The sequence below is a fragment of the Mytilinidion resinicola genome (assembly GCF_010093595.1).
Source record: "Mytilinidion resinicola strain CBS 304.34 unplaced genomic scaffold BDZ99scaffold_36, whole genome shotgun sequence".
Classification (NCBI taxonomy): domain Eukaryota; kingdom Fungi; phylum Ascomycota; class Dothideomycetes; order Mytilinidiales; family Mytilinidiaceae; genus Mytilinidion; species Mytilinidion resinicola.
In genome coordinates this window covers 263415-290277 of record NW_022985472.1, presented here as the reverse complement: position 1 = coordinate 290277, position 26863 = coordinate 263415, and the positions used below count along the sequence as shown (strand labels likewise).

Here is a 26863-nt window from a genome sequence, read left to right as displayed (position 1 = left end):
TTGACGTTTCCGTGATTTCGTCGCAGCGGCCGACACCACTCCATTCGTCTTCATTGCGTGCACTTTGATGCACGAAGTCCGAAGCCAACCATGTCTCGGGTATAGCGCGGTTTTTGAACACCTTTCCGATCTCCGGCCCCTCTACAGAAGCTTGTCCTCGACGAGAGATGAAGCCAGAAGGTCCACCACGCCATGCCGCGTTTTCGATTTCATTTTTGATCCCACTCCATGACCCATTCCCTAGTCTCTTTTTGCTCTCCGCTCGAAACACCCATCCTCTGCCGAAGAAGAAAGAACCTCTGGCTGTTCGACGAGGAGGTTTTATACTCGGGAGAAGTCCTGGGCCGCATGACTAAGCCATTAGGCTTGTGACCGCTCCTCTTTGAGCTGGTCCAGAAGCTGCGCACTGGCTGATTACTGGCTACGGAGAGCAAGCACGTGAAGCACGTGAGCAGCCGGATCTGGCCTAGGCTTGGGGTATAAAACCCTCTTCTTGCTCGCTCAGAAGTTCCTTTCTTTCTTCATAGGAGTTTCGGGGTTGGAACACGAAGAATGCAGACGCACGATGTTGGTCGGCGGTGGTGCAAAAACAGCCTTCAACCGTGCCTATGGTGGGGTCTGGCGGCGGGTCTTGCAACCATGCTAACATCATGGAGGCATGGTCTTGGGGCATTAAACAGCGCGGGGAGAACAAGCGATGGTCGTGCGGGCATTGAACACGTTTCTGCGACTGGTGTCATAGCGTGGCAAAATTGAAAAGGTTCCGTATCGATGTTGGGAAATGGAGGTGGAGGGGCAACATATTTGATGAGAAGTACGATGGTGGGAGGACTACTGGGATTCGTGATCTTCATCGTTTTGAGGAGATGATAGAGGAGTAGATTTGGGGGAGAGATGAGAAGATAGATTAGGAGATGGAGATGACGAGCAGTGATTGAGAGAAATGATGGACAGCGAGGAGACGAAGATTGCTGGAGTCGTCCACTCCAGGCACAGAAACACGGAGATGCGTTCATTGCAAGACGCAGTCTCTACCAAGACCATTCGGCGATAGGAAGAAGATTTGGACTTCCTTTCAGCACATTCGGTGCCCACTTGGATTGTTTCAAGGAATCTCAAACTCTGAACTGTGCTGAGAGAAGCCTCGTGCGCCGGGAAAGTTTTATGGACGCAGATTAACGTCACGTGATAGTCACGTGATATTGAGCGGATCCGGACTTGAAACTCCCATAACTTACAGCGCGACCATATTCTAGCGATGAATCATTCGATCTTTTCTGTATATATGACGTTGAAAGTAGACTTGCCAGAAATCCAACTCGCCCTAAAATCCTTCACCCCCGTGACTCCACCTAAGCCCTAAGAATTAGCCTACCGAAGCTGTCACCCCGTGGGATCCCGCCGGCGCCGCTACTAGCACAGGGCAAATCGGCCAAGCTCTCTCCCACGCCCACGCGAATCAAACTACACGACGTTATCAGCCGAGCAAAAAGCAGTGTCCACCATCACCTCACGCCATAGACAAATCCGCTCGCGAAGCTAGGTTCGCGCATCCCACGGGCTCTTGGCCCTGCATCATACACCCATGCTAGGATTTTCCGCGCTGCAAATTTCTGACGTGCCCGGTGGCTGGACGCTGCCAAGGAGCCGCTGGGGATGACTGAGGCGCGTTGGGCTGGAAATTGAATTCGCAAGACCTGGCTGGAGCTTGGGAGGCTTGAAGCAAGGTAGACGCTTTGCGCATCCCACGTTCTGTCGGTGGCCGCGGCGGCGCGATTGATGTTGTGGTTGCGTCATATGGGTTTGTATGAGGATATAAACTCGAGGCCCGCCCCGCATATGCGCCCTGAATATGCCCCGCTAGATCATAAAGATCAGATCATATCAACTTTATTATAACCCCAGATTCTCAAAACTCGATCTCAAGATGCCTGCTGATCCTATTGTCTCGACTGGCCGCGGTGGTATGATACTTACTATAAAACCTGATTGGGAGTTTGAAGGCTGATAGACGATAGGCGCCGGTAACATTGGGCATGATGAGACGCCGTGAGTACTCCAATTCCCCATACTCGACCATATATAGCTTCTATTTTCACCGAAGAACAATACTGAGATTACATAGCTACACTGATGCCAGCATCGTCCGTGAAGGACCCGTAGGCGAATCCACTGACGGGGCCACCTTCTCCACTGGCGTACGTTCCCTCACCCAACCTTCAAACGAAGTCCGTATACTTACACTCGACACAGCGTGGCGGTGCTGGTAACATCGGTTCGCCATCTCTCGGTCCCCAGCGCGGCCGTCGCGGGTCGCAGGACGTGATCCCGGAGCAAGCGCTCCGCGAGGGACAGGCTGACTTCCACACTGGGGTATGCATACAATACTTAGAACACTAGCACAAGAGTGAAAGCTGACTCAACTCGTAGCGCGGCGGCGCCGGCAACGAGCACCGCGAGAAGTACGGTGGGCACAGCAAGAGCCCATCGCGAGAACGTCTGGGCGACAAGGTCAAGCACCTGCTGCACAAGGACCACAAGGACCACAAGCAGGAGTCGCCTTTGCAGAACGCGGAGGCGGCTGAATAGATATCTGTATCGAGATCTGGGATGGGCTCTAGATATGGAGAAAGGAAAGGGGTTATGGGCGTCACGTCATGATGATACCACATCGACTGGTGCGGAAGACATTTCAGTCGAAGATGCTTTTTTGGATTGTTTTTAAATAGTGTAGTTAGACAACGTTAAAGTTGCAGAAAAGTGGTGTCATTGCTCCCATGCTGAAGCGTGACCCTGGGGCTTCGTTCTACGGGGGGGTAACCGAGGCGTCTTATCGATAAGACATGGCGTTATTTGCATCTTTTTTTCTTGATCTTCACCTTTACTTTCATTCATTGGTCAAGCATACTGCATCATGGCATCCGAAGAAGCTAATCCCAAGACTGTGGATGATGCCGAACAGCTTGTACAGTCGGAAGACCCGCAGCATCCATCAAACCTGATCTGTGAGCTTTGTCGGAAGTTTTATGCGTTGGGCTGGGTATGTATACGTATTCAGGGACTCAAATGACATTATCTACATGCGAAAGAGCTGTTAGGGTCTAACAATGATGAACTTGCTAATGGAGTAATGCAGGTCACAGGAACCGGCGGTGGAACCAGCATTCGCTATCATGACCACATCTTCCTCGCACCATCCGGCGTGCAGAAGGAACTCATGAAGCCGAGTGATATATTTGTGATGGACTTCAACACGAAGGAATATCTCAGGAAGCCGAGCGTATGTTTCTTTCCCTGTGTGACTTTTTGTTTCCTTCTAGTCTCATTTCTCCGCTTCGCTTGGCCAAATCTTCATTCTCCATCCTCATCGAGACCTCATTTCTTTCATCTGCGCTATTTTGAATGTCATCTGACTTTTCCTTTCAATTATACAGGTCCTCAAGCCCTCCGCCTGCACGCCCCTCTTCCTCGCTGCTTTCACACGCGGCGCCGGCTGCTGCATCCACACACACTCGCAATGGGCAGTTCTCGTCACTCTACTCGTAGAGCGCGACTTCGGTCAATCGGCGTGCTTCGAGATTGAGGAGATTGAGCAAATCAAGGGGATTGGGAAAGGACGAGGGAAGGTCGGGAATTTAGGGTATCATGACAGGCTGAGGATTCCTATCATCGAGAATACGGCTTTGTGAGTTCTCCAGTTTTGCTAATGGATGGCGGACGGGTCGTGGCTTTACCCTGCTGCTAATTTGATATATGTGACTATAGCGAAGAAGATCTCACTGAGAGTCTGGAGGTTGCGATGGAGAAGTACCCAGATACGTATGCTATTCTAGTCAGGCGGCATGGGATGTAAGTTCCCCTCGTATTTCTTTCATTGCACCTCTATTTGGTCCACAGACTGACGTTCTCAGATACGTATGGGGCGACAACGTGCACAAGGCGAAAACACAGTGCGAGAGGTAAGATATCACCCTGACACTTGAGGGAAGATCGAGAGTTAACCTAAGTGCAGCTTGGACTACATCTTCCAACTCGCAGTTGAGATGAAGAAGCTGGGATTGCCGTGGGCAAAGAGCAGTGATACACATCTCAGTGATATTTAAGAGGATGCTAAGGAGCTAGATAGGAGTAAACATGACTGCTGGTACTTTTCCTTTATGAATTCTCTAGTGATGACCAATTATGTTGTCTTCAGCAGCGATTGTAAAGTATTTCTAAGATTGTAGAAAGCCTAAAATAGATGTTGGTAGTAACAACATATAATGACAAAGGCTGCTGCGGACTTTCAGTCACGCTAGTTCTACCCCGCAGCAAGCTACAGCCAATTTCAACCTCCTTCCACCCCCTCTTCCTCAAGATACGATCAGCCTTCATGACTTGTGTGCCCCGTCGAATAGATCTGTTGCCCTTCAGCACATTTGAACACCCACTCCGGTAGGCCACCCTAGCGGTGATCTTCAAGGTAGCGGGCACCTTCAGTCACGTAGCTGACCTCTAGGCAGCCTCCACTGGATGCCTAAAACCTATCTCAGTTCTTGCAATACATGAATATTTGAGCTACAGTTTACACCAGCTAGCGCGCTCTGAAGATGTCTGTCTCCATCCACCCGCCTCTCGAGCTACCTTTCCGGTTTTTCGACCTTCCGGCAGAACTCCGCACCGAAATCTACGACTACATCTTACAAGACGATACGTTTATTGTCCATCATCCCCCTTCGAATTTCACTAAACGCCACATGCGTTCGCGGTTGTGTCGCTCCGGTGTTGCTGGCGGTTTCTTCATACCTCACCGACTCGCCCTGCTGGATACCAATCAGCAAGCACGCCTTGAACTCGCACCGCTTGTTTTCTCAAGCAAAGTTCAGATCACAATGCCGAACCACACTAGTCTACTCAACCTTACGCGCAATTTTGGCACTCTCGGCTTAGAGCGTATCACGTATCTGGGTATGAACATGTCCTTCAACGGATTGATTGCTGGGATACGCAAGAAACCCTCGTTGCGGGATATGTTCTTTCAGCTTACTGGCCTCAAGCGCTTGGAGATTAGTATATACGTGAACTTAGGCACATATATCCCAGATCCTGTCCGTAAGTTTATAGACTTTGAGTTCGTCAAGGCGCTTGGGCTACGAGAGCTGCATGCTGCTGGGGTCAAGGTCGTTCTCAAATGCGTATTACTTGGCGCTAGGTCGAAGACTATCGAGTGGGAGAATGAGTTGGCTAAGTGGGAGCAAGGAGTCGTTGATGCGATGAAACAAATGCCATGAGACTTGGTATGCCTGGCTCCACCTTGTTTTTAAGCGGTGGTCCACGTGGTTCTCACTATCGACCTTGAAGCACGCTTGTGCACCGAGACTGAACGCCAATCGGCCCTTTTCGCTCATCATTCACTAAGCAACTCAGGCCCTGGTGCTCTCAGTGTACAAACAAGACATCGCGGACGTGGTGGCCCACGCCGGAATGCGGGGATAGGTTAAAAGGATGGCTCACATGCTTCTCTTGCAAAATCAAAGGTGTATCCACAGTTCAGTGGGTTGCATCGATGCCTGCGCCTACGTGTGTTACTTCTGGAGTGGACGGTGAGCAAACCGTACATCAAGGAGATAGAGTTGGCTACCAGACCGACTTCCACGATCACATCAGGAGCCACAGCCCGGGGCCGGATTGGGGCATTGTCAATGTGACATCGTTGGGGAAGGATTTCAAGCCAAAATCAAGCGGTACTGGTAGGGGCTAGACCTCAATTGCTCTCAATTCTGATGAGATTGTGGGTTAGAGCAATGGTACTCCACTTTCCGATGAGAAGAGTAGAGTGGAGGTTCTTGAATCTTCAACCATGGAACCAACACCGCAGAAGCATCTGAAGTAGTAGCCGTGTGCAAGACCCACCAACCTCTCCATTTTCTCGACCTTCCACCCGAACTGCGTATCTGTATCTACGAATTCGTCCTAAGCACTCCAAATTACAGAAAATACGTTCTATGGAATCCACGCGGAAAATCCTGGAGACGTATAGCTCGGTTTCCTTCGGCTCGTGAAGGTGTTGCTGGCGGATACTTCTTGCCTCATCCCGCACGCTCTTAGAAGTCAATCATCAACTGCGAAATGAGCTCGCAAGGCCGTCTTCGCCACTAAGCTCCAAGTCTGGATCCATAACCACACCTGCTTGTGGAATGTCGTCAACAACTTTGGCCCCCTGGCTGTAGGCAATGTCAGGTCGATAGTAGTATAGCGGAACTCGATGACTATCGTCGTCCTAAAGATGAAGTCCACGGTGTCGGATATGCTGAGGATGTTTACCGGCCTCAAAGAAACCTCTATTGATGTTTCCGTACCTGTTGCTAAGAAGATGAAGCTTGCGGAACTTAGTGAGGTACACGGACTGAAAGAAATGCGAGAAGCTGGCATTGCCGTTAGATTGAGTGCGATGCTCGGTAGTGGCGAGGCAGTTCTATCACAGAGATGAACATGGGTCTCTGAAGCGTTCCATGGATCCTCTCTCGTCTTATTCAGCCCACGAAATCACTTATAGTCACGTCACCTTCTACCATAAGCTGCGAAATGCGCTTGGCTCATCTCATCGATTTGAGGAGTGAAATTCATCTCCCTGCATCATACAGAATTTCAACTTCCAGAGACCAGAATCGCCTTCAAAATAGTTGCATGTTTCTTTTCAGCCTTCAGCATGCCGAGTCGTGTAAAACTGTCCTCAGGCACCCATGCCATACCTAAGGACATTATCGATCAGTCTAAAATGAAAGCAACGAGCCAGGGACATATGATGCGACGCGAGAAAACAAGATTTGCCAGACAAAGACGACTGCGTGCCTTGATCAAACTTCAAGATTTTTGGATTTACCCGGGGAAATACGTAACATCATCTATCACAACATCACTGAGAGCAAGACGTACTGGATCGGACACAGCCCAGGCCAGTGTTGGTGCATGATGTGTCCAGTGTATCGTCGCGAACTAGACCGTATGAAGTGGTGACCGAAACTTGACACAAGTGGTGGAATTCTCGCTGACTTGTATCTGTTCCTGACAAGCAAGTAACCGGCGGGCTTCTCCTATCCCATCACCCGGACCTCGCTCTACTAGCCACCAGCCGCCAAACGCGCCTCGAGCTCGCGACTCTTCTCTTCAGCAGTGGAAGAATCAAGGTATCCATCTCGGGCCGGAAGCAACTTGAGAAGCTCACACGCACCTTCGGCGGCCTGCCCTCCGAGTGGCTTCAGCATATTGAATTGAGTTGGTTTCATAATTATGAATACGGCTTCTGGTGGGACTTCCGCTTATGGAGAACCCACAGTCTTCTCGTTTCCATCAAGAAGTCGAGGACAACACCATTACCAATTTACGTGCTGGATAGTTATACCGCACTCAAGAGCGTTACAATTTGGCTTTGCGCGAGCGAAGTCATCGGGATAATGACGCCTGATTGCTTTTGCAGGAGCTATGGGCTAGAGGACTTTCGCGCGGCGGGGGTAGACGTTCATGTTGGAGGTACCCTAACAAATCCGGTGGCCTGGCGGGCTGAAGTTCTTAATCTTATGGATTGCAACGTTAGTAGTGCAAATGGTGGTTCCGTGGGCTCGAAATTGGAAGTCTCTCTGGATTGAGACGTAATCCACAGTCTTTGACTCGTTCCGTTCATAGTTGAAGCATCAGACGATGTTAAGCTTCTCCTAATGCTGTCGTCATGATACCCTTGTAGCGAGGCTGTTACATAGGGTTTCGAGTTTAGCTATCCCGACTTATTGCACCACGCTTGTAAATTGCGAAAGCTACCCCTCGATTCATGGTCTTCAGTTGATAACATTTCACACTCAAGAATTAGACGCCTTGAGGCTCCTCCGGACGCCGTCTGAACAATAGCAACGCCGTGGCAAGAGCATTCCAGTTCAGCTATCTTCACCTCTCGCACTATCTTCGTTTGTTGAGAAATACACCACTCCATCCGTGATGATCGATGCTTTACATTCCTAGCGGGAGAACTGAGCGCCTTCAAACTCCTTCAGATCCAGTCAAAATAATAGCCAAAGGATTACACGGTCATTCCAATCAATTGCCTCCGTGCGGGCTGAGCTTCAACTACAGTAAAACCTCGGCATAGTGTAGGAGTCGGGGACCAGGGGTCGTATCACTGTACAGAATGTATCACCGTACTAAGGGTCACGTGTAGTCGATTGGTAAGCCAGGCTGTCCCAAGACAGCTTAAGAAAGGGGCGTTAAGGGGCCACGGACCACTCTCCCATATAAAATCTGGCTTGGTTAGTATGATATTGTATGAGAGAGGGTTAGTAGGGTTAGTGATACTATACTAAGCAGAGAGTTAGTAATATTGCAGGCAAATCGGATAATCCGGCGACTTGTATTACTGTATAGAATATATTACTATAAACGACTATTACTATACCGAGGCTTTACTGTACCTCTATAGCGGAAACTGGATAGAAAAGGGTTACTGGTTTTGGCACTCATGAGCTAAGCCTATTGTGGCCACAACTAAGCTAAGCAACAAGGCTGAGTAACTAGCTGCTTCAACAGCATCGTGTCTTGTGACCTTCCACTAAACCATCGCACATCACAGGAATGGGTCTGGAATGGTTTTGATATCCTACTCTACCTGCTGCAGTCATAACACCAGGTCGCCTAGCCGTTGGGTTGCGCCGTCTACCTAGGTACCAACCCAGGCGTCCCTGAAGCGGGGACTACCAACGCAATCTGCTTGAAGCTCACCTAACTCGAACTAACGATCTTTGATCCTAGCGCACAAAATACCTGATGCATGCTGAACCCCTACCATGGCCGCAATCCCAGACTTGGTGCGGGTGTCGAAGCTCGACACGCAATTCTGTACAAACCCGGAATATACCCAGCATGTCCAGTACGTTTCAGGGAGCACATATAAGCAACGGAAAATTCCCAAGGAGGAAAGATGGGAGAAGGATAGACGACTTGGCCGTGGTAGTTACGGGGTCGTATGGCTGGAGCGATGTATTCATGGCGACAGCGAGGGAAAAGTACGTGCTGTAAAGAAGGTCCAGAAAGTTGGATCTGGTGATTATTACAGAGAGCTAGAGGCCATTGCTCTGTTTTCTCATAGCAAGGTGAATCATTTCCCATCTCTTATCCTTTATTCCCGGCCTTAGTGCTAACTATTGCCTAGTATGAACAATGCTTTGTTAAATCCTTCGGCTGGTACGACAATCTGGACAGCATATTTATTACCATGGAGTACCTTCCAGACGGTGACCTGCAAAAGTATCTCAGCTTGCCGCTGCCAGAGAGAGATGCGCAGCATATTATTGCCCAGGTTCTTGAGGGCTTAAATTTCATGCACGAAAACAGATTTGCTCATCGGGATCTAAAGCCGGCTGTTAGTTTAGCTATCTCTTACTTAAATCATCAATGTCTGCTAACGATATATGTGCAACACAGAATATACTGGTTGTTTGCAGAGGCCCGGACTGGTGGGTGAAGATTGCAGACTTTGGCATCAGCAAACGAGCAGTCGAGGGACTTACACTTCTACGGACTTCAATAGGCACTCCTGCATTTGTAGCACCAGAGGTCCTTGGCTTTGTCCAATCCAACGACAAGGAGAGGTCCTACACAAATTCTGTCGATATCTGGTCTCTAAGCGTGATTGCGTTCCTTATACTTACTGGCAAGACGCTGTTTAGAGACCAGTACCACCTGGGGCAGTATGTCAACGGTCTCTTCGCATTCCCTTCGGACGTCCTACTCGCCAATGATGTAAGCAAAGAAGGGCACGATTTCGTAAAGACATTGATGGCGCCAAACCCCGAAGATCGCCCAGACTCAAGGAGTAGTCTGCAACACCCTTGGTTCAGTACCGAGCTCGCAGAGTCAGATACACGCAGGTACTGCAATTTCTATAACAACAATTCTCATACGGTATTGCTAATTATCACCAGAATAACAACCGCTCCTGAGTCACCATCTTACGAGTCGGATACGGACGCCCTATATGCTGAACCGTCTGCTAGCTGGAGCACCAAGGCACAGACTTTTCCGTCCAGGCAGCACATCGATACAGGCGTACACTCACAGGGAGCGGATTCTGAACCGTCCGCTAGCTGGAGCACCAAGGCGCAGACTTTACCGTCCAGGCAGCACATCGATACAGGCGTACGCTCACAGAGAGCGGATTCTGAGTTTTCTTCTGTCAAGAGTGCGCAGAATCCGACTTCAGCACACGAACCGCAGAGATCGATAGAGGTGCTTTCTACAACTACAAGGGCGACCCCTACGTCTACAGCGGGAAAAGCAGAATTAGTATTAGGTCCACTTACTCAAGGCGACTGGAAGGTAAAACTGGAGCTAAAGGGCCATTCGCAATCTGTCTTGGGCGTCGCATTCTCGCCAGACGGCAGGCTGATCGCGTCGGCGTCATGGGATATGACGGTCAGGCTTTGGGACTCGGCTACAGGAGCGGCCTGTGGTACGCTCAAGGGCCCACATGCTGTCAATGGTGTCGCATTCTTGCCGAACAGCAGGCTCATTGCATCAGCGTCAGACAAGACAGTCAGGCTTTGGGACCCAGCTACAGGAACGCTCTGTAGTACGCTCGAGGGCCATTCAGCTGCTGTTATGGCTGTCGCATTCTCGCCGGATGGCAGGCTGATCGCATCGGCGTTATTAGATAAGACAGTTATGCTTTGGGACCCGGCTACAAGAGCGGCCTGTGGTACGCTCAAGGGCCATTCAGAGGCTGTTAGGTGTCTCGCATTCTCGCCGGATGGCAGGATGATCGCGTCGGCGTCAGATGACAAGACGGTTGGGCTTTGGGACCCGGCTACAGGATCGGCCTGTGGTACGCTCACGGGCCATTCAGCTGCTGTCAGGGGTGTCGCATTCTCGCCGGACGGCAGGCTGATCGCATCGGCGTCATTAGATAAGACAGTTAGGCTTTGGGACCCAGACACAGGAGCGGCCTATGGTATGCTTAAGGGCCATTCAGGGGCTGTTAGGTGTCTCGCATTCTCGCCAGACAGCAGGGTGATCGCGTCGGGGTCAGAGGACAAAACCGTTAGGCTTTGGGACCCGGCTACAGGAGCGGCCTGTGGTACGCTTCAGGGCCATTCAAATGATGTCTTGGGCGTTGCGTTCTCGCCGGACGGCAGGCTGATCGCGTCAGTGTCATATGAAGCGACAGTCAAGCTTTGGGACCGGGAAACGCAGAACTCTCTGGAGAAGAAGACAGCACTTGGATCTTAGAAGGTTCTTTGCATAGGCGTCTACTACAACCTCAACCCCACCTCCCTTCCTCATCTCTGATATATACACGCTCAATAAACGTCGGTTGTTGTATGTATTCACAGGAAGAGGAGGACCACCTAAACCTGAGGGGTGTTCCCTTAAACAACTTCACGAATGAAAGAGCGTAAATGGAATGTAGGAACTTGACCTCTTTTTGCCACTACGCTCACCCCATTAGGGGCGCCTCAGAAGCTCGATAAGTTTCATAACACAATGGCAGTTAACAAGGAGTCTTGGAAGGACCAGTAACTCTACATTTCCAGATGCAGATGCTCTAGTAGATGGAGTTGCACCCTCTGGTCAATGGGATCGTCAATCTTAGCACTAAACCGATCAGAAGTACAACGACTTCGCCTAGAGCGGGGAGATAGTCTCGGAACAATTGATATAAGGTTAAAGCACACAAACAACAGGTTGATTCTGCAGCTCATTCTTCGGTCCTCCCACGACTGCAGCATTCACGAACGTCGTTACGCGCTCAGCTCTTAGCAGCGCATCCCTACCACGAAAAGCGGCTCGAAGCCTTGTAAAGAGCACGCCAGCCACCATCATCCGAGTGATACCCACCCGCCCCATTGATTGATGATCTCTTCCCAACGCCGCTGGGCTCCATCAAGAACGACGTCTTCTCGCTCATAAGCCACGTGGATGTGCCCGAAGACGACCAGCCGTGGTCGTATACGTGCTATCTCCTGAGCCAGAAATGGGCAGCCTGCGCGATGGAAGCCTCGCTTATCCAGGTGCAAGCGTGGAGGCCCGTGGGTGATGAGGATGTCTTTATCAGGGGGGATCTTGTTGGACCAAATGTCCTCATGCTTTGGATACTGAAATGCTGAGATGCCGTACTGGGGTGTCCATGGACTGCCATAGATTCTCAACGTGCTTTTGGAGGGGCTAGATGCATGCTGAGAGTCGATTGGGAATTCTAGTTCTAGAGAGGAATCCTGGAGGTAATGCACATCGCCCCAATCGAGGTCGTCCGCAGTCTTGCTTTGGCCATACCGTCGCTCGGGGTTCTCCTCGAGGAACTTCGCGTCGAGGAGGACATCGTGGTTTCCTGCGACAACGATCTTGTACTCGTGTGGTTGGGCTGCAAGCCAGGAAAGCTGAGCTTGCACTTCGTCAAAGCTTCCGTTTTCCGTCAAGTCGCCAGCATGGATGAGGATATCTCCTGGGGGAAGATCTGGCTGTGTGTTGTGTGTATCGGATATGCAGATGGCTGTTATAGGGAATGACAAAGGCTCTTGAGAGACGGAACCCTGGTGAAGTGGATGGAGTTTGAGGAGCGACGTGGCGAGGCGAGCAAGGCGCTGGCCCGGTAGTTTAATAACTCGAGGAGATAGAGAGTTAGTGGGAGCCATGTACGTTGTATAGTCAAAGGATGTAATGGAATGCCTTCAGGGGCACGCCGTTGATTTGTATTTCGTTGATTCTTTCTGGAGCGGGGTGAGGTGTCCATCAATGACGCTCATTTCATCGCAAACGCATTCTCCAGCGTTGTGCAAATCATGTGGACGAGCAGATTAGACCGTGTGTGAAAGATGGAGCAGTGGTCGTGGAGGCGATGGTCAGAGCAGCAAGTTTTATGCAAGGTGCATGTATAGGAAATATTATGCATGCCAAGACATCATGCTACTTACATAATCGGCATTAAACTCGCCTGGCCTTGACCTAATCGAATCTCGCTCTGGTGGGCCGCTTTGACCAAGTGTTGAGGGTTTATGCTACGGTTCACTGAGACCGTGCTAGCTGGAGGTGTCGGCTTCAAACAATCTCTCGATATAGATATCCGTACACTCGTTTACCGCTGCGTGAAAAGCCTCAGAGTATTTTCAGCGTTCCGAATTGGAGAGAAGCTCGGCATTTTGGACGACTGTAAAACTCATGAGGCCACTCCAGACAGCATCAGAGAGAAAACTTCCCTGTCAAAAAGCCTTTCATTAATGCCAATTACTAAAGCTTCCATATTGCGCGTATGGCTTCCATGCGCTGTAGAGCCTTTCTAAGTGAGACTCCCGGAAGGGATTGCCCCATAATTTATGTATGGACGGTGTCCCCTCGATCCTAGAAATGTCATCATTCAGCCGACCCCTCGATGAATGCCTACCCCATGAGCTCCATAACCTCCCTCCTCCACCCCTCCGCCCGCTCATCAGCCTCATCGTCAAACTCATCCTTGACCACAAGGCGTACATCAACACCCCTCGCCTTCAACTCTCTCATACCAAGCCATGCCTCTTGACAAACTCCACCGCCTCCACGCTTTGTCGCCGCGCTGTACGATACTTTGCACTAACCCTCAAGTCCACCGTCCGCAACCGCTCAAACTGCGCCAATAGCGCCGGAACCCCCGGTTTCTTCCTCAGCACCGTACCTATATCACACGCCCACTTCTCATACCAATTGAACTGCAGATGCTGGATGTGTGCGCGGCCGAGGGGACTGATGTTGCGGGCCAGGTTATTGAAAGCCGTGTAGCTGAAGAGTGTTACTGAGAGGTAGGAGCTGTATATGAGAGATGCGACCTCGAAGCGGGTCTGGTGGTTGATGGATAGGAGCGCGAAGTGGGGTTACGCAGGGTGAGGGACGAACACACCGTGGGGGGACGCTAGGCGGGGTAGGTAGAGGCGGTTCCTGTGTGAGGGCTGGGTGTAGACACGGAGCTTAAGGCTGTATTCGTGGCCGGCTAGACAGTGGGTGTAGATTGAATTCCAGAGCTTGCCTGGGAGGTCGAGGAAGCGGACGCGCTGGTGACGCTGATTCTGTACCTGGTACCTGTGTTGTTCCTCCAGGCGCCTCTTTAGGGAGCTCCGTATCATGATCGAGTCTAACCCGCTTGGCTGGAGGCATTTCAGCTTGATTTAACAGCTTAAAAGTGGTAAACGGAAGTTGGCGACTTGAAGTTGAGGTTGAAGTGTAATCTGAAAGATATGCAGCTAGCACTAGCGCGGATGACATTAACCTGCATAACTTCCTGTGAACACAAACCACTTAACAGCTAACCACCAGCATTTATTAAAAGGCAACCCAGAGGATCCTATATATATTAACTCTGTAAACTGTGTATTCAAGATGCTTGCGAGCATCTCGCACGCTCTTCGCTTGAAACAAGGCAGGCATCTTGTTGAAGACGCCCTCTCATATGCCATGATATCAAACTTTCCCTCTTCAATCTGACTCCTGTACCCACCAAATCTCTTGCTAGAGGGTCTGTCACCTCTGCTAGGTATTAGCTTACACCAGCGACTCAACAACGAGCGCGCTCGCTCCACCACCGCCGTTGCAAATACCTGCAACACCGATCTTCTTCTTCTGCTGCCTCAACACGCCTAGCAACGTCGCCGTAATCCTGGCCCCTGATGCTCCGAGGGGGTGTCCAAGCGCTACGGCGCCACCGTGTAGGTTCACCTTGTCCTCAGTGATGCCCAATAGCTTCATGTTCGCGAGTGCGACCACGGAGAAGGCTTCGTTAATCTCGAACGCGTCAACCTTGTCCTGAGACACGCCAGCATGCGCAAGGGCTTTCGGAATGGCAAGGGCGGGTGCAGTGGTGAATTTCGATGGGTTTTGCGCAGCATCGCCCCAACCAAGGATCTTGGCAATAGGGGTGAGCTTGTGCTTGGTGAGGTAGGCCTCGGAGACGAGGACGAGTGCCGCAGCACCGTCGGAGAGGGGAGAGGCGTTCGCCGCGGTGACAGTTCCTCCGTTGGGCTTGAAAGAGGGGCGGAGTGTTTTGGTTTTAGCTTCGTTGAACTGGGGCTGTTAGTGTTTTGTAGGTGACAGAGGCAAAGGTGACACAGGGGCAGAAATTGGACTGAACTCACGTTCTTGGGCTCGTCGTCCTTGTCCACGGTGATGGGAGGTTTCCCCCGCCCACCGCTGACCTGCACCGGTGTAATCTCGTCAGTAAACAGCCCGGCCTCGGTGGCCGAGACAGCCTTCTTGTAGCTGCGAATGCAGTAGTCGTCCTGAGACTCGCGGTCAAAGCCGTGGTCGTCGGCACACTCCTCGCCCTGCAGACCCATGTGCTCCTTCTTGTATGCGTCGGTCAGACCATCCTTCAGGATACCGTCCACAAGGGTCTGGTCGCCGAACTTGGCACCAGTGCGCAGGTTGGGGAGGTAGTGGGGGGCGTTGGACATGGACTCGGTGCCACCGGCCACGACGACGTCGGCATTGCCGGTGATAATGGTTTGTGCACCGAAGATTATGGCTTTAATGGCCGAGGCGCAGACTTTGTTTACGGTGGTAGCGACGGTGGATTCTAAGAGACCAGCTCCAATAGCGCATTGGCGGGCGGGGTTTTGGCCAAGGCTAGAGGATGTTAGCTGAGAAGATAAGATACAGCGACGGAGGAGGAGAAGCATTGGGCCTACTTTGCGGACAGAACATTGCCCAAGAACACTTCCTGGACCTCTTCTGGCGCAATACCTGATTTCTCAACGGCGGCTGTCGGCAATTGTTAGCATGAAGCATGAGAGGATAGAAGGCACCAAGTAGCTTACCTTTAATGGCGTGAGATCCCAGTTGAATTGCAGTGAGACTCGAGAGGGAGCTGTTGTAGCGTTCAGCGCATGTATTTTGGCTATATTTCTTTGTGGTGAGGGGCATACCCTTGGAACATGCCCACCGGCGTGCGGACGATCGAGATGATGTAGACTGGAGGAGGGGCCATTTTGGAGGTTGCTCGAGTATGGGTATAGAGAGGTATACGCTGTAGAGTTTGAGGTGCCCAATTCTTGTGGGTATTTGTAGAAGGGTGTCAATGGCGCAGTCCGTTGAGGGCACTCATCTAAAAAGCGCCCGCGACCAGCACTCCGTTGCTCGGCCACAGGCACGCCAATCACAGGGGAGCTCCCTGCTCGCCCAAAACGCGCCCAGACCCTTGATTACTTTTGGCTTTCTCACCGCCGGTCGTTGGTTCTTCCGTTCCGGTCACGTGCCGGCAGATCTCTTGGCCAACATCGCGAATTTCTGGAGCTCGAGCTTCACGTTGTCGCGACACCCCTCCCGCCACACCTACCCCTCCGCCGTCACCATGGATGATCTATACGATGAGTGAGTCGCGCGTCCTTCCTGACTGATCGCGCATTGCTAATTTTAAACAGGTTCGGAAACTTCATTGGCGAGGCCGAATCCGACGACGATGCATCATCCACTGGCCAGGCAGCTGATGCCTATGTCCTCGGCGATGACGCTGAAGAGTCGGAAGCAGGCGCCAATGACCAGCAACTCATGGAAATAGACGACGATGGGCCCTCCAACGCGGTGATCCTGCACGAGGACAAGCAATACTACCCAAGCGCGTCCGATGTATATGGCCCCGATGTCGAAGTTCTGGTGCAGGAGGAGGATACCCAGCTGCTCACCCAGCCCATAATCGACCCTGTAATTCAGAAGAAGTTTACTATACAAGAGGCCGACTTACCGCCTGTGCGCTTCAGTCGCGATTTTCTGGCCGACTTGATGAACTTCCCGGAACAGATTCGAAATGTGGCGATAGCTGGACACCTGCATCATGGAAAGACGGCATTCATGGACATGCTAGTGTTGGAAACACACGATGTGCAGGATCAGCTGGAGAAGAAAAGGGGCAAGAAGCGGGATGAGCAGCTACGGTACACGGACGTTCACGTTCTGGAGCGCGAGAGGGGACTATCGATAAAAGCTGCACCCATGAGCTTAGTTCTGCAGAGCACCAAGGGCAAATCGCATTTGTTCAATATGATCGATACCCCGGGACACGTCAATTTCGTCGACGAGGTGGCGGCGTCTGTACGGCTTGCGGATGGTGTGGTTCTAGTGGTGGATGTGGTAGAGGGCGTCCAGATCAACACGGAGCAGGTCATTAAACACGCAGTGCTTGAGGGTCTACCAATGGTGCTAGTCGTCAATAAGATGGACCGACTCATTTTGGAGCTAAAACTACCCCCGGGAGACGCCTACTTCAAGATCAAGCACGTTATTGAGGAGGTCAACAAGGTCATCGAAGACACACTACCAGGACAAGGCGAAAAGAGGCGGTTGAGTCCCGAGAAAGGCAACGTCGCGTTTGCTTGCAGCAGTATGCGCTGGTGTTTTACCCTGCAATCGTTCGCCAAGATGTACGCGGACAGCTACCCAGGTGTTAATGTGGAAGATTTCGCTATTCGGCTATGGGGTGATATCTTCTTCAATCCACGAAGCCGGAAATTCACACGGAGACCCAAGGAGGATGGAGCAAAGCGAACATTCGTCAATTTCGTCCTGGAACCGATATACAAGCTTTACTCACATACTTTGAGTGAAAGCCCTAAGGATCTTAAGGCTACACTGGCTAAGCTGAATATCCATCTGAAGCCTTCACAGTACAAGACCGACGCAAAAGAACTCCTGAGACTAGTGTGCGAGCAATTCTTCGGCCCTGCAAATGGGTTCGTTGATATGATTGTCAAGCACATCCCATCCCCTGCCGAGGGCGCGAAGCGGATGCTCGAGCGATATTATACCGGCCCTCTCGAGAGCAAAACTGCCGCATCCATGGGATCTTGCAATCAGGACGGACCTCTGGTTATTCATGTTACCAAACTGTTCAACTCCAGCGACGCAAAAACATTCAATGCATTTGGACGAGTGTTGAGTGGCACAGCGAAGCCTGTTCAGTCGGTGCGTGTTCTAGGAGAAGGTTACACGCTAGAAGATGAAGAGGATATGGTTGTAGCCACCGTTACAGATACTTGGATAGCAGAATCGCGATACAATATCCCCACCGACGGCATCCCAGCAGGGAACTGGGTACTTCTCGGTGGAGTCGACAACTCTATTGTGAAGAGCGCAACTCTAGTAGCACAAAAACTTCCCGACGAAGAAGACGCATACATCTTCCGGCCAGTCAAACACCTATTCGAATCCGTTTTCAAAGTCGCAGTCGAGCCCATCAACCCCTCCGAGCTTCCCAAAATGCTTGACGGTCTCCGCAAAATCAACAAATCCTACCCTCTCGTCACTACCAAAGTCGAAGAATCTGGCGAGCACGTCGTGCTTGGTACCGGCGAGCTCTACATGGACTGCGTTCTCCACGATCTTCGCCGGCTATATGCCGACATGGAACTCAAAGTCTCCGACCCCGTCACCCGGTTCTGTGAAACAGTTGTGGAAACTTCCGCCATAAAATGTTACGCCCTCACACCCAACAAGAAGAACAAACTCACCATGGTCGCCGAACCCCTCGACCCCGGTATCGCAGAAGACATTGAATCCGGCGCTGTCAACATCAAAGACCCCGTGCGCAAAGTCGGCAAATTCTTTGAAGACAACTACGGCTACGACCTCCTCGCCTCCCGCAACATCTGGGCATTCGGCCCCGATGATATGGGCCCCAATATCCTTCAAAACGACACCCTTCCTTCAGACGTCGATCAGAAGCTCCTCCGAGCCGTCCGCGACACTATTCGCCAGGGCTTTTCCTGGGCGACGCGCGAAGGCCCACTCTGTGAGGAGCCGATCCGCAATGCAAAGTTCCGCGTCATGGACGTCAACCTGGCGCCGGAGGCTATCTTCCGCGGTGGTGGACAGATCATCCCGACAGCTAGACGCGCGTGTTATTCGAGTTTCTTGATGGCAAGCCCGCGGTTGATGGAACCAGTGTACAGCTGCAGTATGATCGGCCCGGCCGACGCAGTCGCCAGTTTATATACCGTCCTCGCGCGGCGGCGCGGCCATGTGTTACAAGATGGTCCAATTGCCGGAACTCCGCTATACAGCGTCAAAGGACTGCTCCCAGTCATCGACTCCTTCGGTTTCGAGACCGATCTACGCGTGAGTGTTGGCTTAGCCTCCTTCCCGGTTTGACTCGTAAATACTGACTGCCATAGATCCACACCCAAGGCCAAGCTACCCTCTCCCTCGTCTTTGACCGCTGGAGCATCGTCCCAGGCGACCCACTCGATCGCGATATCAAACTCCGCCCTCTCGAGCCCGCGAGTGCGCAGGCGACGGCGCGGGACTTCGTCCTCAAGACTCGGCGTAGGAAGGGTTTGGCGGAGGACGTCACGATCAGCAAGTTCCTCGAGCCGGAGCTGTTTAGGAGCTTGAAAGAGACTGGAATTCTAGATTGAGGGAGGGTGTATGATACTAAATGGCAAGAACCTCGGTGTTTTGGGCGTGTATGATATGGCTGGTTCTTGGGAGGGTTGGTTTCCTGATGAACCTGAATTGAAAGCAAGTTCATGTCTCTCTGGGTGGGTACGCTGTGTGAATACACGACGGACCTACACCGTAGCTGACGGCTACTAATCAATCCACTTCATATGCGGTTCGATTCGTTAATTTTGCTCCCATTTGTGCAAGAGAAAGCCTCCGCTATGTGGGTATGTAACGGGCTTGTGTCCTCCCCTCGACGTCTACTAACGTGTCACACCGTTCGATCCGATGCTTCTTCTCCCAATTATGCACGAAGGGGCTCTGGCCTGGATAAGCACGCTGTCCAAATCACATAGCGTGGCTCTATCCACCCGTCGTCTAACAAATCGTGTCTTGTGCGGTTCGATCTGACGCTATTACTCACAATACTGCAGGGGAGGTGATTACTCGAAGTGGACGTCTCGTCCGAGCACCCGGCGTGTTCACAAGCACCCAGTCCCTAACAATTCAAGATTCACGCGGTTAGATCGGATGCTTTTACTCACAATAATCGCATTCTCGAGACTACGCCTTGGCTACCACAATAGACATTAAAACGAAGAGACACTCGGGAAAGAGACATTATTGAGTACGTGCATAAGCAGACTGACTTCGGTCTTTTTGAAGATGAGAGTGGTCTTTAGACTAGTGAAAAGTGGTATCCGAAACGCAATACAACCCTAATATCTTGTACCACGTCAAATTACGACGCTCCAAAGGAAAATTTCGGTTTTCAGCATTGGTATCTTCCGTTCCCTCTACCACACGACTGTAAGATCGACATACTAGACCGTGAGAGATCTCCCCGATGTGACCTATTGAAATTTCCTCCTTATTCTTTCGGAAAGTGAGACACAGTAGACAGTCTCCCCGCATGGTAGCCACCTTCAACATAACAATACCACTTAATAATAGCGTCCGCAGTGTTGACTTGATATCAATGGAGATGCCATTAGAATCATTGTGCGAAAAGAAGCGGTTGAATGGACCACAGGTGCGGAGGGAAGACGCCTTGTTGTGTAAGAGAAACAGCAAGACATCTTGCTCTGGAACTCCTGTTACCGCTGCTAGCTCTGATACTTTGCGGCATACCACTCTGGACTGTAAGAAGTCCCGCCAATGCCACTGCTCCACCTTGGCTGACTTTGCAACGACAATGAACAACCCTAGGATTGAAAATGTAAGCATCAATACGTTGGACGGGACTCGGGTTGTAACAGCTACAACCTAGGATCAACAACTCATACGGTTCACGGTCACCTACGTACAGGCACTCCCCCCCTTTTCTCTCTCCTTGATTCTCGTTCTTTGATTGGTTGCTACTAGCGCGCACTCAGCGTGGCGAGGCCCTCTGTTCAGCTACACCAGGGTCCTCTCAGCTGTGTCCATTCCTTTCAAATGGCCTCTATTCAGCTGAGCTGATAAGACCTAGGGGGTGGGCCATTTCCTATTAGTATATATTCGGCCCGTACGGCCACTACAATACAAGCAGAGTTCACATCAATTTTAACCTGAGTACGGGTCTACCCCATCAATTCTGCAGCCGAACACGAGAGCGGTAACAATCGTGAAGGACATGATGCACACACCCAGAATAGACCAGACATAGCGTTTGCAGGTAACGGTGACGGAATATCTGTCTACAACCCATTCTGCTCGAATTTTGCAGGCTAAGTCTGCGTACTTCTTCCGAGTCGCTTCCGTGATCTCCCTTGTCTGGTTTTCGCCCACTTCTTCAGTCCCGCAGTGACCTGGCGCTGTCAACCTTTGCCAAGATAATAGCGATGCTGACAGTGAACGCGAGTCCATTTCTTCTGGTCGGTGACGCTCGTTGACATATGCTAGTGTTTCCAAGCTGTAAATGGCAGTAAACTTGGCCTCTTGATGGAAATGCAAGTGATCCTCGGCTTTCTTCAGATCCAATGCGCTTTGCACAAGGGCTGTCATGTTGCACAGAACGCTTGAAGCTGTACATGCCAGAGGCACGATCATCGCAACCACCACGGCCCTTTCCGTGGTCTCGATCTTATCGTGCTTCCAACTAACATCTTGGCTACGATCTTCCCACTCCCAGTCGATATATGTTTCCACCTGGTCGCACTGCAAGTCCGCGGTCTGGTGGTTGACCCTCGCAGCACTGGCGGCACTGGTTCTGGATGTACTAGGCGTTATATTTGTCAGAATATCACGTAGAACGCCGTATCCTACATATGCGGCTTGGACACATGAGGACAACGAGCTTCCAGATACCTCACCGTTCCAATTCTGATACACTATCACAGGAAATTCATCGAAACCGGTCCCATATACAACGGAGGAGACCTCGAAGGCGTGTGAAGAAAGCCCCGACTGATCGCTCTTGATCAGATCCAGTAGCAAAGCTTCCATCATGAAGACAATTCTTGATCTAAACGCATCCATCTCGTTCAGGTAATCCCACTGAAGCTGGTCTTTCTCAAGTGGGAGACTGTAGTGGTTCAGCCTCAGCTCTACGTCGTCTTCTTCGTCACTGTAGTCGTCCTCGCCCATTCGGGTCTCACCCAAGCGGAACCTTGCGGGGTACTTAGACTCCTTCCCCGGCCCCATTCCCAGCTGAGCCACGATCTGTCTGCTTGTATCTAGAGAGATTACAACGTGCTCTCGATCGCTGCTGGAAAGAAATTTGAGCTTGGCGGACAGCTTTGCCAAGGTACGGACTGTTGTTGTGTAAAATAGCTCGCATTGCGTATATCGGGGGAGTATACGTGCCAGGACAGCTGTGGCATAGTCGACTAGCGCAAAATACGCCGCTATATACTCAGGTTGAAATTGATCTGAACTCTGATTTCTATAAGTGTCTACTCAGGTTGCAGCACTACAACCTAGGATCAACAACTCATATGCTAGAAAGCTACTCTCCGAACATCAACTGTAGAGAACCCAGCTGAAGGCTCAGCTGTGCAGTGTTCAGCTGAACTTATTAGCGCGCCACCCAGGGGGTGGCCCCCCTTCCTTCCCCTAGTATATATACAACTAGCTAGACGTCTATAGAAATCAGAGTTCACATCAATTTCAACCTGAGTTGTCTAGCTAGTTGTTTATATACTAGGGGAAAGAGGGGGGCCACCCCCGGGGGCTTAACGTGGCAGCTCTCTTGATGCGTTGCTGGTTACATCCTGTTACTTGATACAGTACTGATACCGTGCTGCAGCACTGCTGTTGCACTACCTGTCACTTCCTCCTGTATCAGCATGCCATCCTGATACGTTACTGGCATATGAGTTGCTGATCCTAGGTTGTAGTGCTGCAACCCGAGTTATATCCTCAAAACTGAGAGTTGTCAAGTTGTCATCCGACGCCAACTTGTCTAGGCGGTCCTGTAGGACCTTTCGACTCGCAGCATGCTCCCCTTTGCTGTGTTAATCCTGGCACTTCTCAAGGAGCAACGTTTCGGCATCATAGTTGCAGATATTGAGGTTGACTCTTATATGCTCGCCGATAGCTGAGAGTCTATCGAATCCTTGGCGGGAACATTTCCCAAGAAGGTTTCCTTCACTGCCGAACACGTGGGGCATTTTCTCCTGATGGCTGCTGCCAAAAGTCTCTCTGTTTCCAAACGCCAGAGTCTCGTTTCTTCGTCAACGGTTGCGCCGTACCCGACAAGGCCTTCGAACGTGAGGCGCTGCGACACCTCTGCATCTTTTTCGACAAGGTTTTCGTGCTTCGACATTACTTTAAAGATCTTTTCGCGAGTGGTCTCCAGGCTCATTTGTTGGTGCCCGTTGCTTGGTGGAGTGAGAAGTACCATGCCCTCGACTTGCGATTCGGCCAAACTGTTTCCCGTAGCGAAAGTCCAGGACCCTATCAAGCAACACTTGGATCTTCTGTTAGACTTCATCTATAGTAACAAAGACGGCTGCAAAGACACGATCGACCGGTACGAGCGGGAGGTTCCGAATGGCAAAGTTTCATTCAAGATGTTGTGGACAATTTTTCCGCCTCGAGAATTGGTATACGTCCTCGGCACTGATACTGCGGAAGAAGCGCTGTATGTGCTAGAATCTACGCAATATGGGACACACGGACTCGTGCTTACCTTACTATGCGGAAACCATTCAGGAGTAGAATTTGGCGTCCAGAGATGCAGCGAACTGGTTCCATATTTTCGAGGCTTGGTCGATCTTTCGCCAAAAGACCTCAATATGATTCCCTTCCGTTACCTTCCAGAACGAGACAGCCAGAGAATCTGGCAGAGTCTCGTCCATCGCGGGAAGAAATATATTACACTTCAGCGTAATAAGTTTTCACATATGCGCTATGATGGTCCATTCTGGACCAAAGACTCAAGGTTGGTATCCGCCCTACACAAAGAATCGGGTAACTGTGTCAAGGTGAGTGCTAGACCCTGGTAGAAAAGCTTCGTAGTTAACAGTCAAGGTACGTGACCGAGTTATCGTGGATCGTTCTACAAGCTAAAAGCTTGGGCATGTATTCAGTCCGCCTCACGCTGGGAATTCTCTCAACGAAATTTTCCGACTGTCACGGGAATTGAGTAATCCCCCGTCGGAGATTAGTCAACAGGGTGCTTTTCCCAACCTCGAGCCAGAACAACTTAGCTGTCTTACCAACGAAGACTATGCTATCTGCCCAGGTTTCACTTGGGCTTGCCACCTTGCCAGAAAAGCCTGGGGACAGGTTTGGGTGTCCAAGTTGTCAGATATCCAGTGGGAGCAGAATCCCTTCACGCATCTTCAATTAGCCCCAGACACAAAGCATTCCCTCCAGATGCTTGTTGCGAGTTTCGACCGCGGAGATGATGTTGATGGATTCGACGATGTTGTCCGTGGCAAAGGCCAAGGATTGATCATTCTTCTCCACGGAGCTCCCGGACTTGGAAAGACTATGACGGCTGGTAGGATAATTTTCGTAGTTGCCCTATCCACCAAATGTTCCGCGTTCACCTGACCACTCCATAGAAACAATCGCGGAAGAGACAAAGAGACCGCTGTAACCCGATAAGCGCTTACGACCTGGCAAGGGAGAGAGATGATATGAACGATACGCTCCAAAATACCTTTCAGGTAGCGGAGCGGTGGGGAGGCGTTCTTCTTCTCGATGAAGCCGATAGTCGCATGTCCGAAGAGTCCGATGGTCGCAGCTTCCTCGACGCAGGTCAGTATGGTTTGTATCCAAAGCATCACGTCCCAGGTTTCGTACAAAACTCTGGTTCTAAATTTTTCGAAGTTTCTGAAGCATTCTAACAATTTCTACAGCCTTCTTGCGGCACATAGAATTCTACAACGGCCTCCTTTTTCTGACCACGAACTACAAGGGTCGATTTGACGACGCATTTCACAGCCGCATGCACGTAACTATAAAGTACCCTGATCTCTCTCCTGGATCACGATCCAATATCTGGTGCAGCTTGCTCACGCAATCTCCAAGAAAGCCTGGGATTGACGATTCTTGGACAGATCTCGCGTACGACGTCTTAGGCCGCTTGCAAACCAATGGTCGCCAGATCAAGAACAGTATCATGACAGCTTGCCGAGTCTCGAAGTCCGAGAAGGTGGCACTGGGAGTGCGACACATCATGCAAGTCATCCAGATTACCTTACCAGGTGAGCAATCGGAGCAAGTTGTGAGGGAGCTGGAGAAGATAATGGCGGAAGATGCCAAGGGGAAGACTTGGCTGGTGGAGCACCAAGCGAAGAGACCGTAAGAAATGGCCAGGCGCGTATACTGCATGAAACCATAGGAGACTCGGAAGAGATGAATGTTAATCAAACCAATCAGGCTGCCTTCAAGTAGTGCTGCTGAAGCTGAACAAACAGGTATCTCGATCGAAATTGAGTTGCGCCCCTTTTATGTCACCACTGTGTTCAAACACCTGACGTGCTCAAAAATACTCAGCGTCTCACAATCTAACATCTATGCGGTACGATCCGATACTCTTACTACCATTAGTACCAGAAAGCTCCCCCCTCATAGCTCGGACGCGGGCAAACCACCTAGCGCACTCACATCCACCCAGCGCACTCACATCCACCCAGCGCACTCACATCCACCCAGCGTCTACCAATCCAACTCTCACGCGGTTCGATCCGATAATCTTGCCAACAAAAGCGCTCAACGACGTACCAACGCGTGGTTTCTCACTCCTAGCCCAAAGCAGGTAAGTTCAGCCGACCGTTCGACTTCGCCCGGCGACGGGCTGAAGCGTTTCGTGACGGGCACGTGAGAAGGGAAGGGACGCGGCCGATCCTCCGACTGGTCTGGGCGGGTATAAAAGCTCTTCTGCTGCTTCGAGCTGTAGAGGTGGTTGGGGTGGAGATTAACAGAATACCAGTACTTTCGAGTGCGGAGGTGAAAAGCGGTTTAAGTGGAGGTGATGGGCATTACCTTGGGGCAGTGCTTCGAGACGTAAGTAGGTGAAGCTAGAAAGCTTAGAAGGAAGATGCTAACAAGCATTACTAAGAAGCGATGGTGTTTAGCAGGAGCATTAGCAACGAGAGTTCCCTCCAGACCATAACACATTTGTGAGTTCCTGAACGGGTTGGACTTTCCAACTCAACCCAGCACCGGACCATCAAAAGACCTGGAAGAGGTTTTCAATTCCACTCCATTCGCCTTTTGCCTAGGGTATTTTCCACGAACTTCAAAAGCTCCTTCTACCTCCTATCCTTCGCCGACAGCGAAGTTTTATACGTCCTCGCCACCCCGCTAAGCCCGGTCACGTGCATGAAGTGTGACCCCGTCTCCGTTCTGCTGAGCACCGAGACCACTCGGCGCTCGGCGCACCCGCAGCTGCCCCCCTTATGTCACGTTCCTCCCATGTGCCCCCCTACTCCAACTCCTATAAATCTCCCCTCTCGCCCCCGCGAACTTCCTTCTTTATGGGTTTGCAGTCTTCTTTCGAGGATTGAAACATGCATCCTTCAGGTGCCATGGCAGTGGGGGATCAACAGGTACAACGGCGCTATAGCATGGTCGTTGCCGAGCTTTGCGTCAAAAATGAAATCGAAGCTCCATGGCTGCCTTTGGGGATGAAACCATCCTGGAGAAAGAGGCTGATGTGGTGGAGACGGAGGGTCAACAGCGGATTTTTGCAAACATGGTGGTTGTTGCTGGGTTTGGGGTAAATGGGGGAGGCGAATGGGTGATGGTGCGGTCGGGGATTGAACGGCTATGGAAGGACAGCACAATGGAGAGGCCGTGGTAGTGTTGTTAGATCAGGAATAAGTGATGATGATAAGCATCTACTGTTTTAGTCTCGATTAAGTACTGGGAGAAGATGGTGAGTACGATAACCTCTAGAAGAAGAAGAAGAGTATCATCACTAGGGTGCTACAAGCTTTCCACGCACTATTGGCATATAGACCTGTCTGAGTTGAACGGCTCCCGTCCCAGCCATCGATGCACTTATTGCGGA

General features: G+C 51.1%; 10 protein-coding genes across 10 annotated transcripts; 6 read left to right on the top strand and 4 right to left on the bottom strand.

Annotated features, from left to right (window-relative positions):
* The first annotated feature begins 1870 nt into the window (after nt 1-1870).
* Nucleotides 1871-2860, top strand: BDZ99DRAFT_214260 (uncharacterized protein). Its single transcript, XM_033713383.1, has 5 exons — nt 1871-1964; nt 2019-2049; nt 2126-2198; nt 2254-2373; nt 2431-2860. Exons 1-5 carry the CDS (start codon nt 1928-1930, stop codon nt 2587-2589), a joined length of 420 nt encoding a protein of 139 aa, XP_033568813.1. The 5' UTR covers nt 1871-1927; the 3' UTR covers nt 2590-2860.
* A 19-nt stretch (nt 2861-2879) lies between these two features.
* BDZ99DRAFT_469360 (Methylthioribulose-1-phosphate dehydratase) lies at nt 2880-4323 on the top strand. The gene is made up of 6 exons (XM_033721475.1): nt 2880-3040; nt 3137-3280; nt 3435-3685; nt 3766-3849; nt 3912-3959; nt 4013-4323. Exons 1-6 carry the CDS (start codon nt 2915-2917, stop codon nt 4101-4103), a joined length of 744 nt encoding a protein of 247 aa, XP_033568812.1. The 5' UTR covers nt 2880-2914; the 3' UTR covers nt 4104-4323.
* An 11-nt stretch (nt 4324-4334) lies between these two features.
* On the top strand, nt 4335-5745 carry BDZ99DRAFT_214232 (uncharacterized protein). Its single transcript, XM_033713382.1, has 3 exons — nt 4335-4434; nt 4503-5276; nt 5407-5745. Exon 2 carries the CDS (start codon nt 4590-4592, stop codon nt 5268-5270), a length of 681 nt encoding a protein of 226 aa, XP_033568811.1. The 5' UTR covers nt 4335-4434; nt 4503-4589; the 3' UTR covers nt 5271-5276; nt 5407-5745.
* A 3065-nt stretch (nt 5746-8810) lies between these two features.
* BDZ99DRAFT_492404 (WD40 repeat-like protein) lies at nt 8811-11250 on the top strand (the record flags this gene model as incomplete). Its single annotated transcript, XM_033723163.1, has 3 exons — nt 8811-8831; nt 10360-10415; nt 10527-11250. 3 exons carry the CDS (start codon nt 8811-8813, stop codon nt 11248-11250), a joined length of 801 nt encoding a protein of 266 aa, XP_033568810.1.
* Nucleotides 11251-11422: 172 nt separating this feature from the next.
* On the bottom strand, nt 11423-12653 carry BDZ99DRAFT_552556 (Metallo-dependent phosphatase; the record flags this gene model as incomplete). The annotated part of the gene is made up of 2 exons (XM_033727061.1): nt 11423-11815; nt 11860-12653. The coding sequence occupies 2 exons, from the start codon at nt 12651-12653 to the stop codon at nt 11686-11688; spliced, it is 924 nt and encodes a 307-aa protein (XP_033568809.1). The 3' UTR covers nt 11423-11685.
* Nucleotides 12654-13404: 751 nt separating this feature from the next.
* BDZ99DRAFT_214209 (uncharacterized protein) lies at nt 13405-14318 on the bottom strand. Its single transcript, XM_033713381.1, has 2 exons — nt 13889-14318; nt 13405-13783 (listed from the first exon to the last, which is right to left on the bottom strand). Exons 1-2 carry the CDS (start codon nt 14109-14111, stop codon nt 13512-13514), a joined length of 495 nt encoding a protein of 164 aa, XP_033568808.1. The 5' UTR covers nt 14112-14318; the 3' UTR covers nt 13405-13511.
* Nucleotides 14319-16039, bottom strand: BDZ99DRAFT_214208 (erg10, acetyl-CoA C-acetyltransferase). The gene is made up of 5 exons (XM_033713380.1): nt 15906-16039; nt 15798-15847; nt 15669-15741; nt 15117-15606; nt 14319-15045 (listed from the first exon to the last, which is right to left on the bottom strand). Exons 1-5 carry the CDS (start codon nt 15965-15967, stop codon nt 14527-14529), a joined length of 1194 nt encoding a protein of 397 aa, XP_033568807.1. The 5' UTR covers nt 15968-16039; the 3' UTR covers nt 14319-14526.
* Nucleotides 16040-16310: 271 nt separating this feature from the next.
* BDZ99DRAFT_469356 (116 kda u5 small nuclear ribonucleoprotein-like protein component) lies at nt 16311-19715 on the top strand (the record flags this gene model as incomplete). Its single annotated transcript, XM_033721474.1, has 3 exons — nt 16311-16350; nt 16401-19089; nt 19146-19715. Coding segments are annotated over exons 1-3 (2947 nt in total), but the record flags the coding sequence as incomplete, so codon positions are not given.
* Nucleotides 19716-20958: 1243 nt separating this feature from the next.
* Nucleotides 20959-21981, bottom strand: BDZ99DRAFT_552551 (uncharacterized protein; the record flags this gene model as incomplete). The annotated part of the gene is made up of 1 exon (XM_033727060.1): nt 20959-21981. The coding sequence occupies one exon, from the start codon at nt 21979-21981 to the stop codon at nt 20959-20961; it is 1023 nt and encodes a 340-aa protein (XP_033568805.1).
* A 2235-nt stretch (nt 21982-24216) lies between these two features.
* Nucleotides 24217-25153, top strand: BDZ99DRAFT_402561 (P-loop containing nucleoside triphosphate hydrolase protein; the record flags this gene model as incomplete). The annotated part of the gene is made up of 3 exons (XM_033716294.1): nt 24217-24379; nt 24433-24607; nt 24685-25153. 3 exons carry the CDS (start codon nt 24217-24219, stop codon nt 25151-25153), a joined length of 807 nt encoding a protein of 268 aa, XP_033568804.1.
* Between the last annotated feature and the right edge of the window lie 1710 nt (nt 25154-26863).

What these genes read in the sequence shown, in the direction of transcription:
- BDZ99DRAFT_214260 (XM_033713383.1), top strand. Translation starts at nt 1,928, where the DNA reads ATGCCTGCTGATCCTATTGTCTCGACTGGCCGCGGTG. An exon ending in TGTCTCGACTGGCCGCGGTG is followed by an intron (nt 1,965 to 2,018) that starts GTATGATACTTA and finishes GATAGACGATAG; the next exon opens with GCGCCGGTAACATTGGGCAT. An exon ending in AGGCTGACTTCCACACTGGG is followed by an intron (nt 2,374 to 2,430) that starts GTATGCATACAA and finishes CTCAACTCGTAG; the next exon opens with CGCGGCGGCGCCGGCAACGA.
- BDZ99DRAFT_469360 (XM_033721475.1), top strand. Translation starts at nt 2,915, where the DNA reads ATGGCATCCGAAGAAGCTAATCCCAAGACTGTGGATGATGCCGAACAG. An exon ending in AATATCTCAGGAAGCCGAGC is followed by an intron (nt 3,281 to 3,434) that starts GTATGTTTCTTT and finishes TCAATTATACAG; the next exon opens with GTCCTCAAGCCCTCCGCCTG. An exon ending in GCGAAAACACAGTGCGAGAG is followed by an intron (nt 3,960 to 4,012) that starts GTAAGATATCAC and finishes ACCTAAGTGCAG; the next exon opens with CTTGGACTACATCTTCCAAC.
- BDZ99DRAFT_214232 (XM_033713382.1), top strand. Translation starts at nt 4,590, where the DNA reads ATGTCTGTCTCCATCCACCCGCCTCTCGAGCTACCTTTCCGGTTTTTC.
- BDZ99DRAFT_214209 (XM_033713381.1), bottom strand. Translation starts at nt 14,111, where the DNA reads ATGATACGGAGCTCCCTAAAGAGGCGCCTGGAGGAACAACACAGGTAC. An exon ending in CCGCCTAGCGTCCCCCCACG is followed by an intron (nt 13,784 to 13,888) that starts GTGTGTTCGTCC and finishes CCTACCTCTCAG; the next exon opens with TAACACTCTTCAGCTACACG.
- BDZ99DRAFT_214208 (XM_033713380.1), bottom strand. Translation starts at nt 15,967, where the DNA reads ATGGCCCCTCCTCCAGTCTACATCATCTCGATCGTCCGCACGCCGGTG. An exon ending in GGGATCTCACGCCATTAAAG is followed by an intron (nt 15,742 to 15,797) that starts GTAAGCTACTTG and finishes AATTGCCGACAG; the next exon opens with CCGCCGTTGAGAAATCAGGT. An exon ending in AGGACGACGAGCCCAAGAAC is followed by an intron (nt 15,046 to 15,116) that starts GTGAGTTCAGTC and finishes TAACAGCCCCAG; the next exon opens with TTCAACGAAGCTAAAACCAA.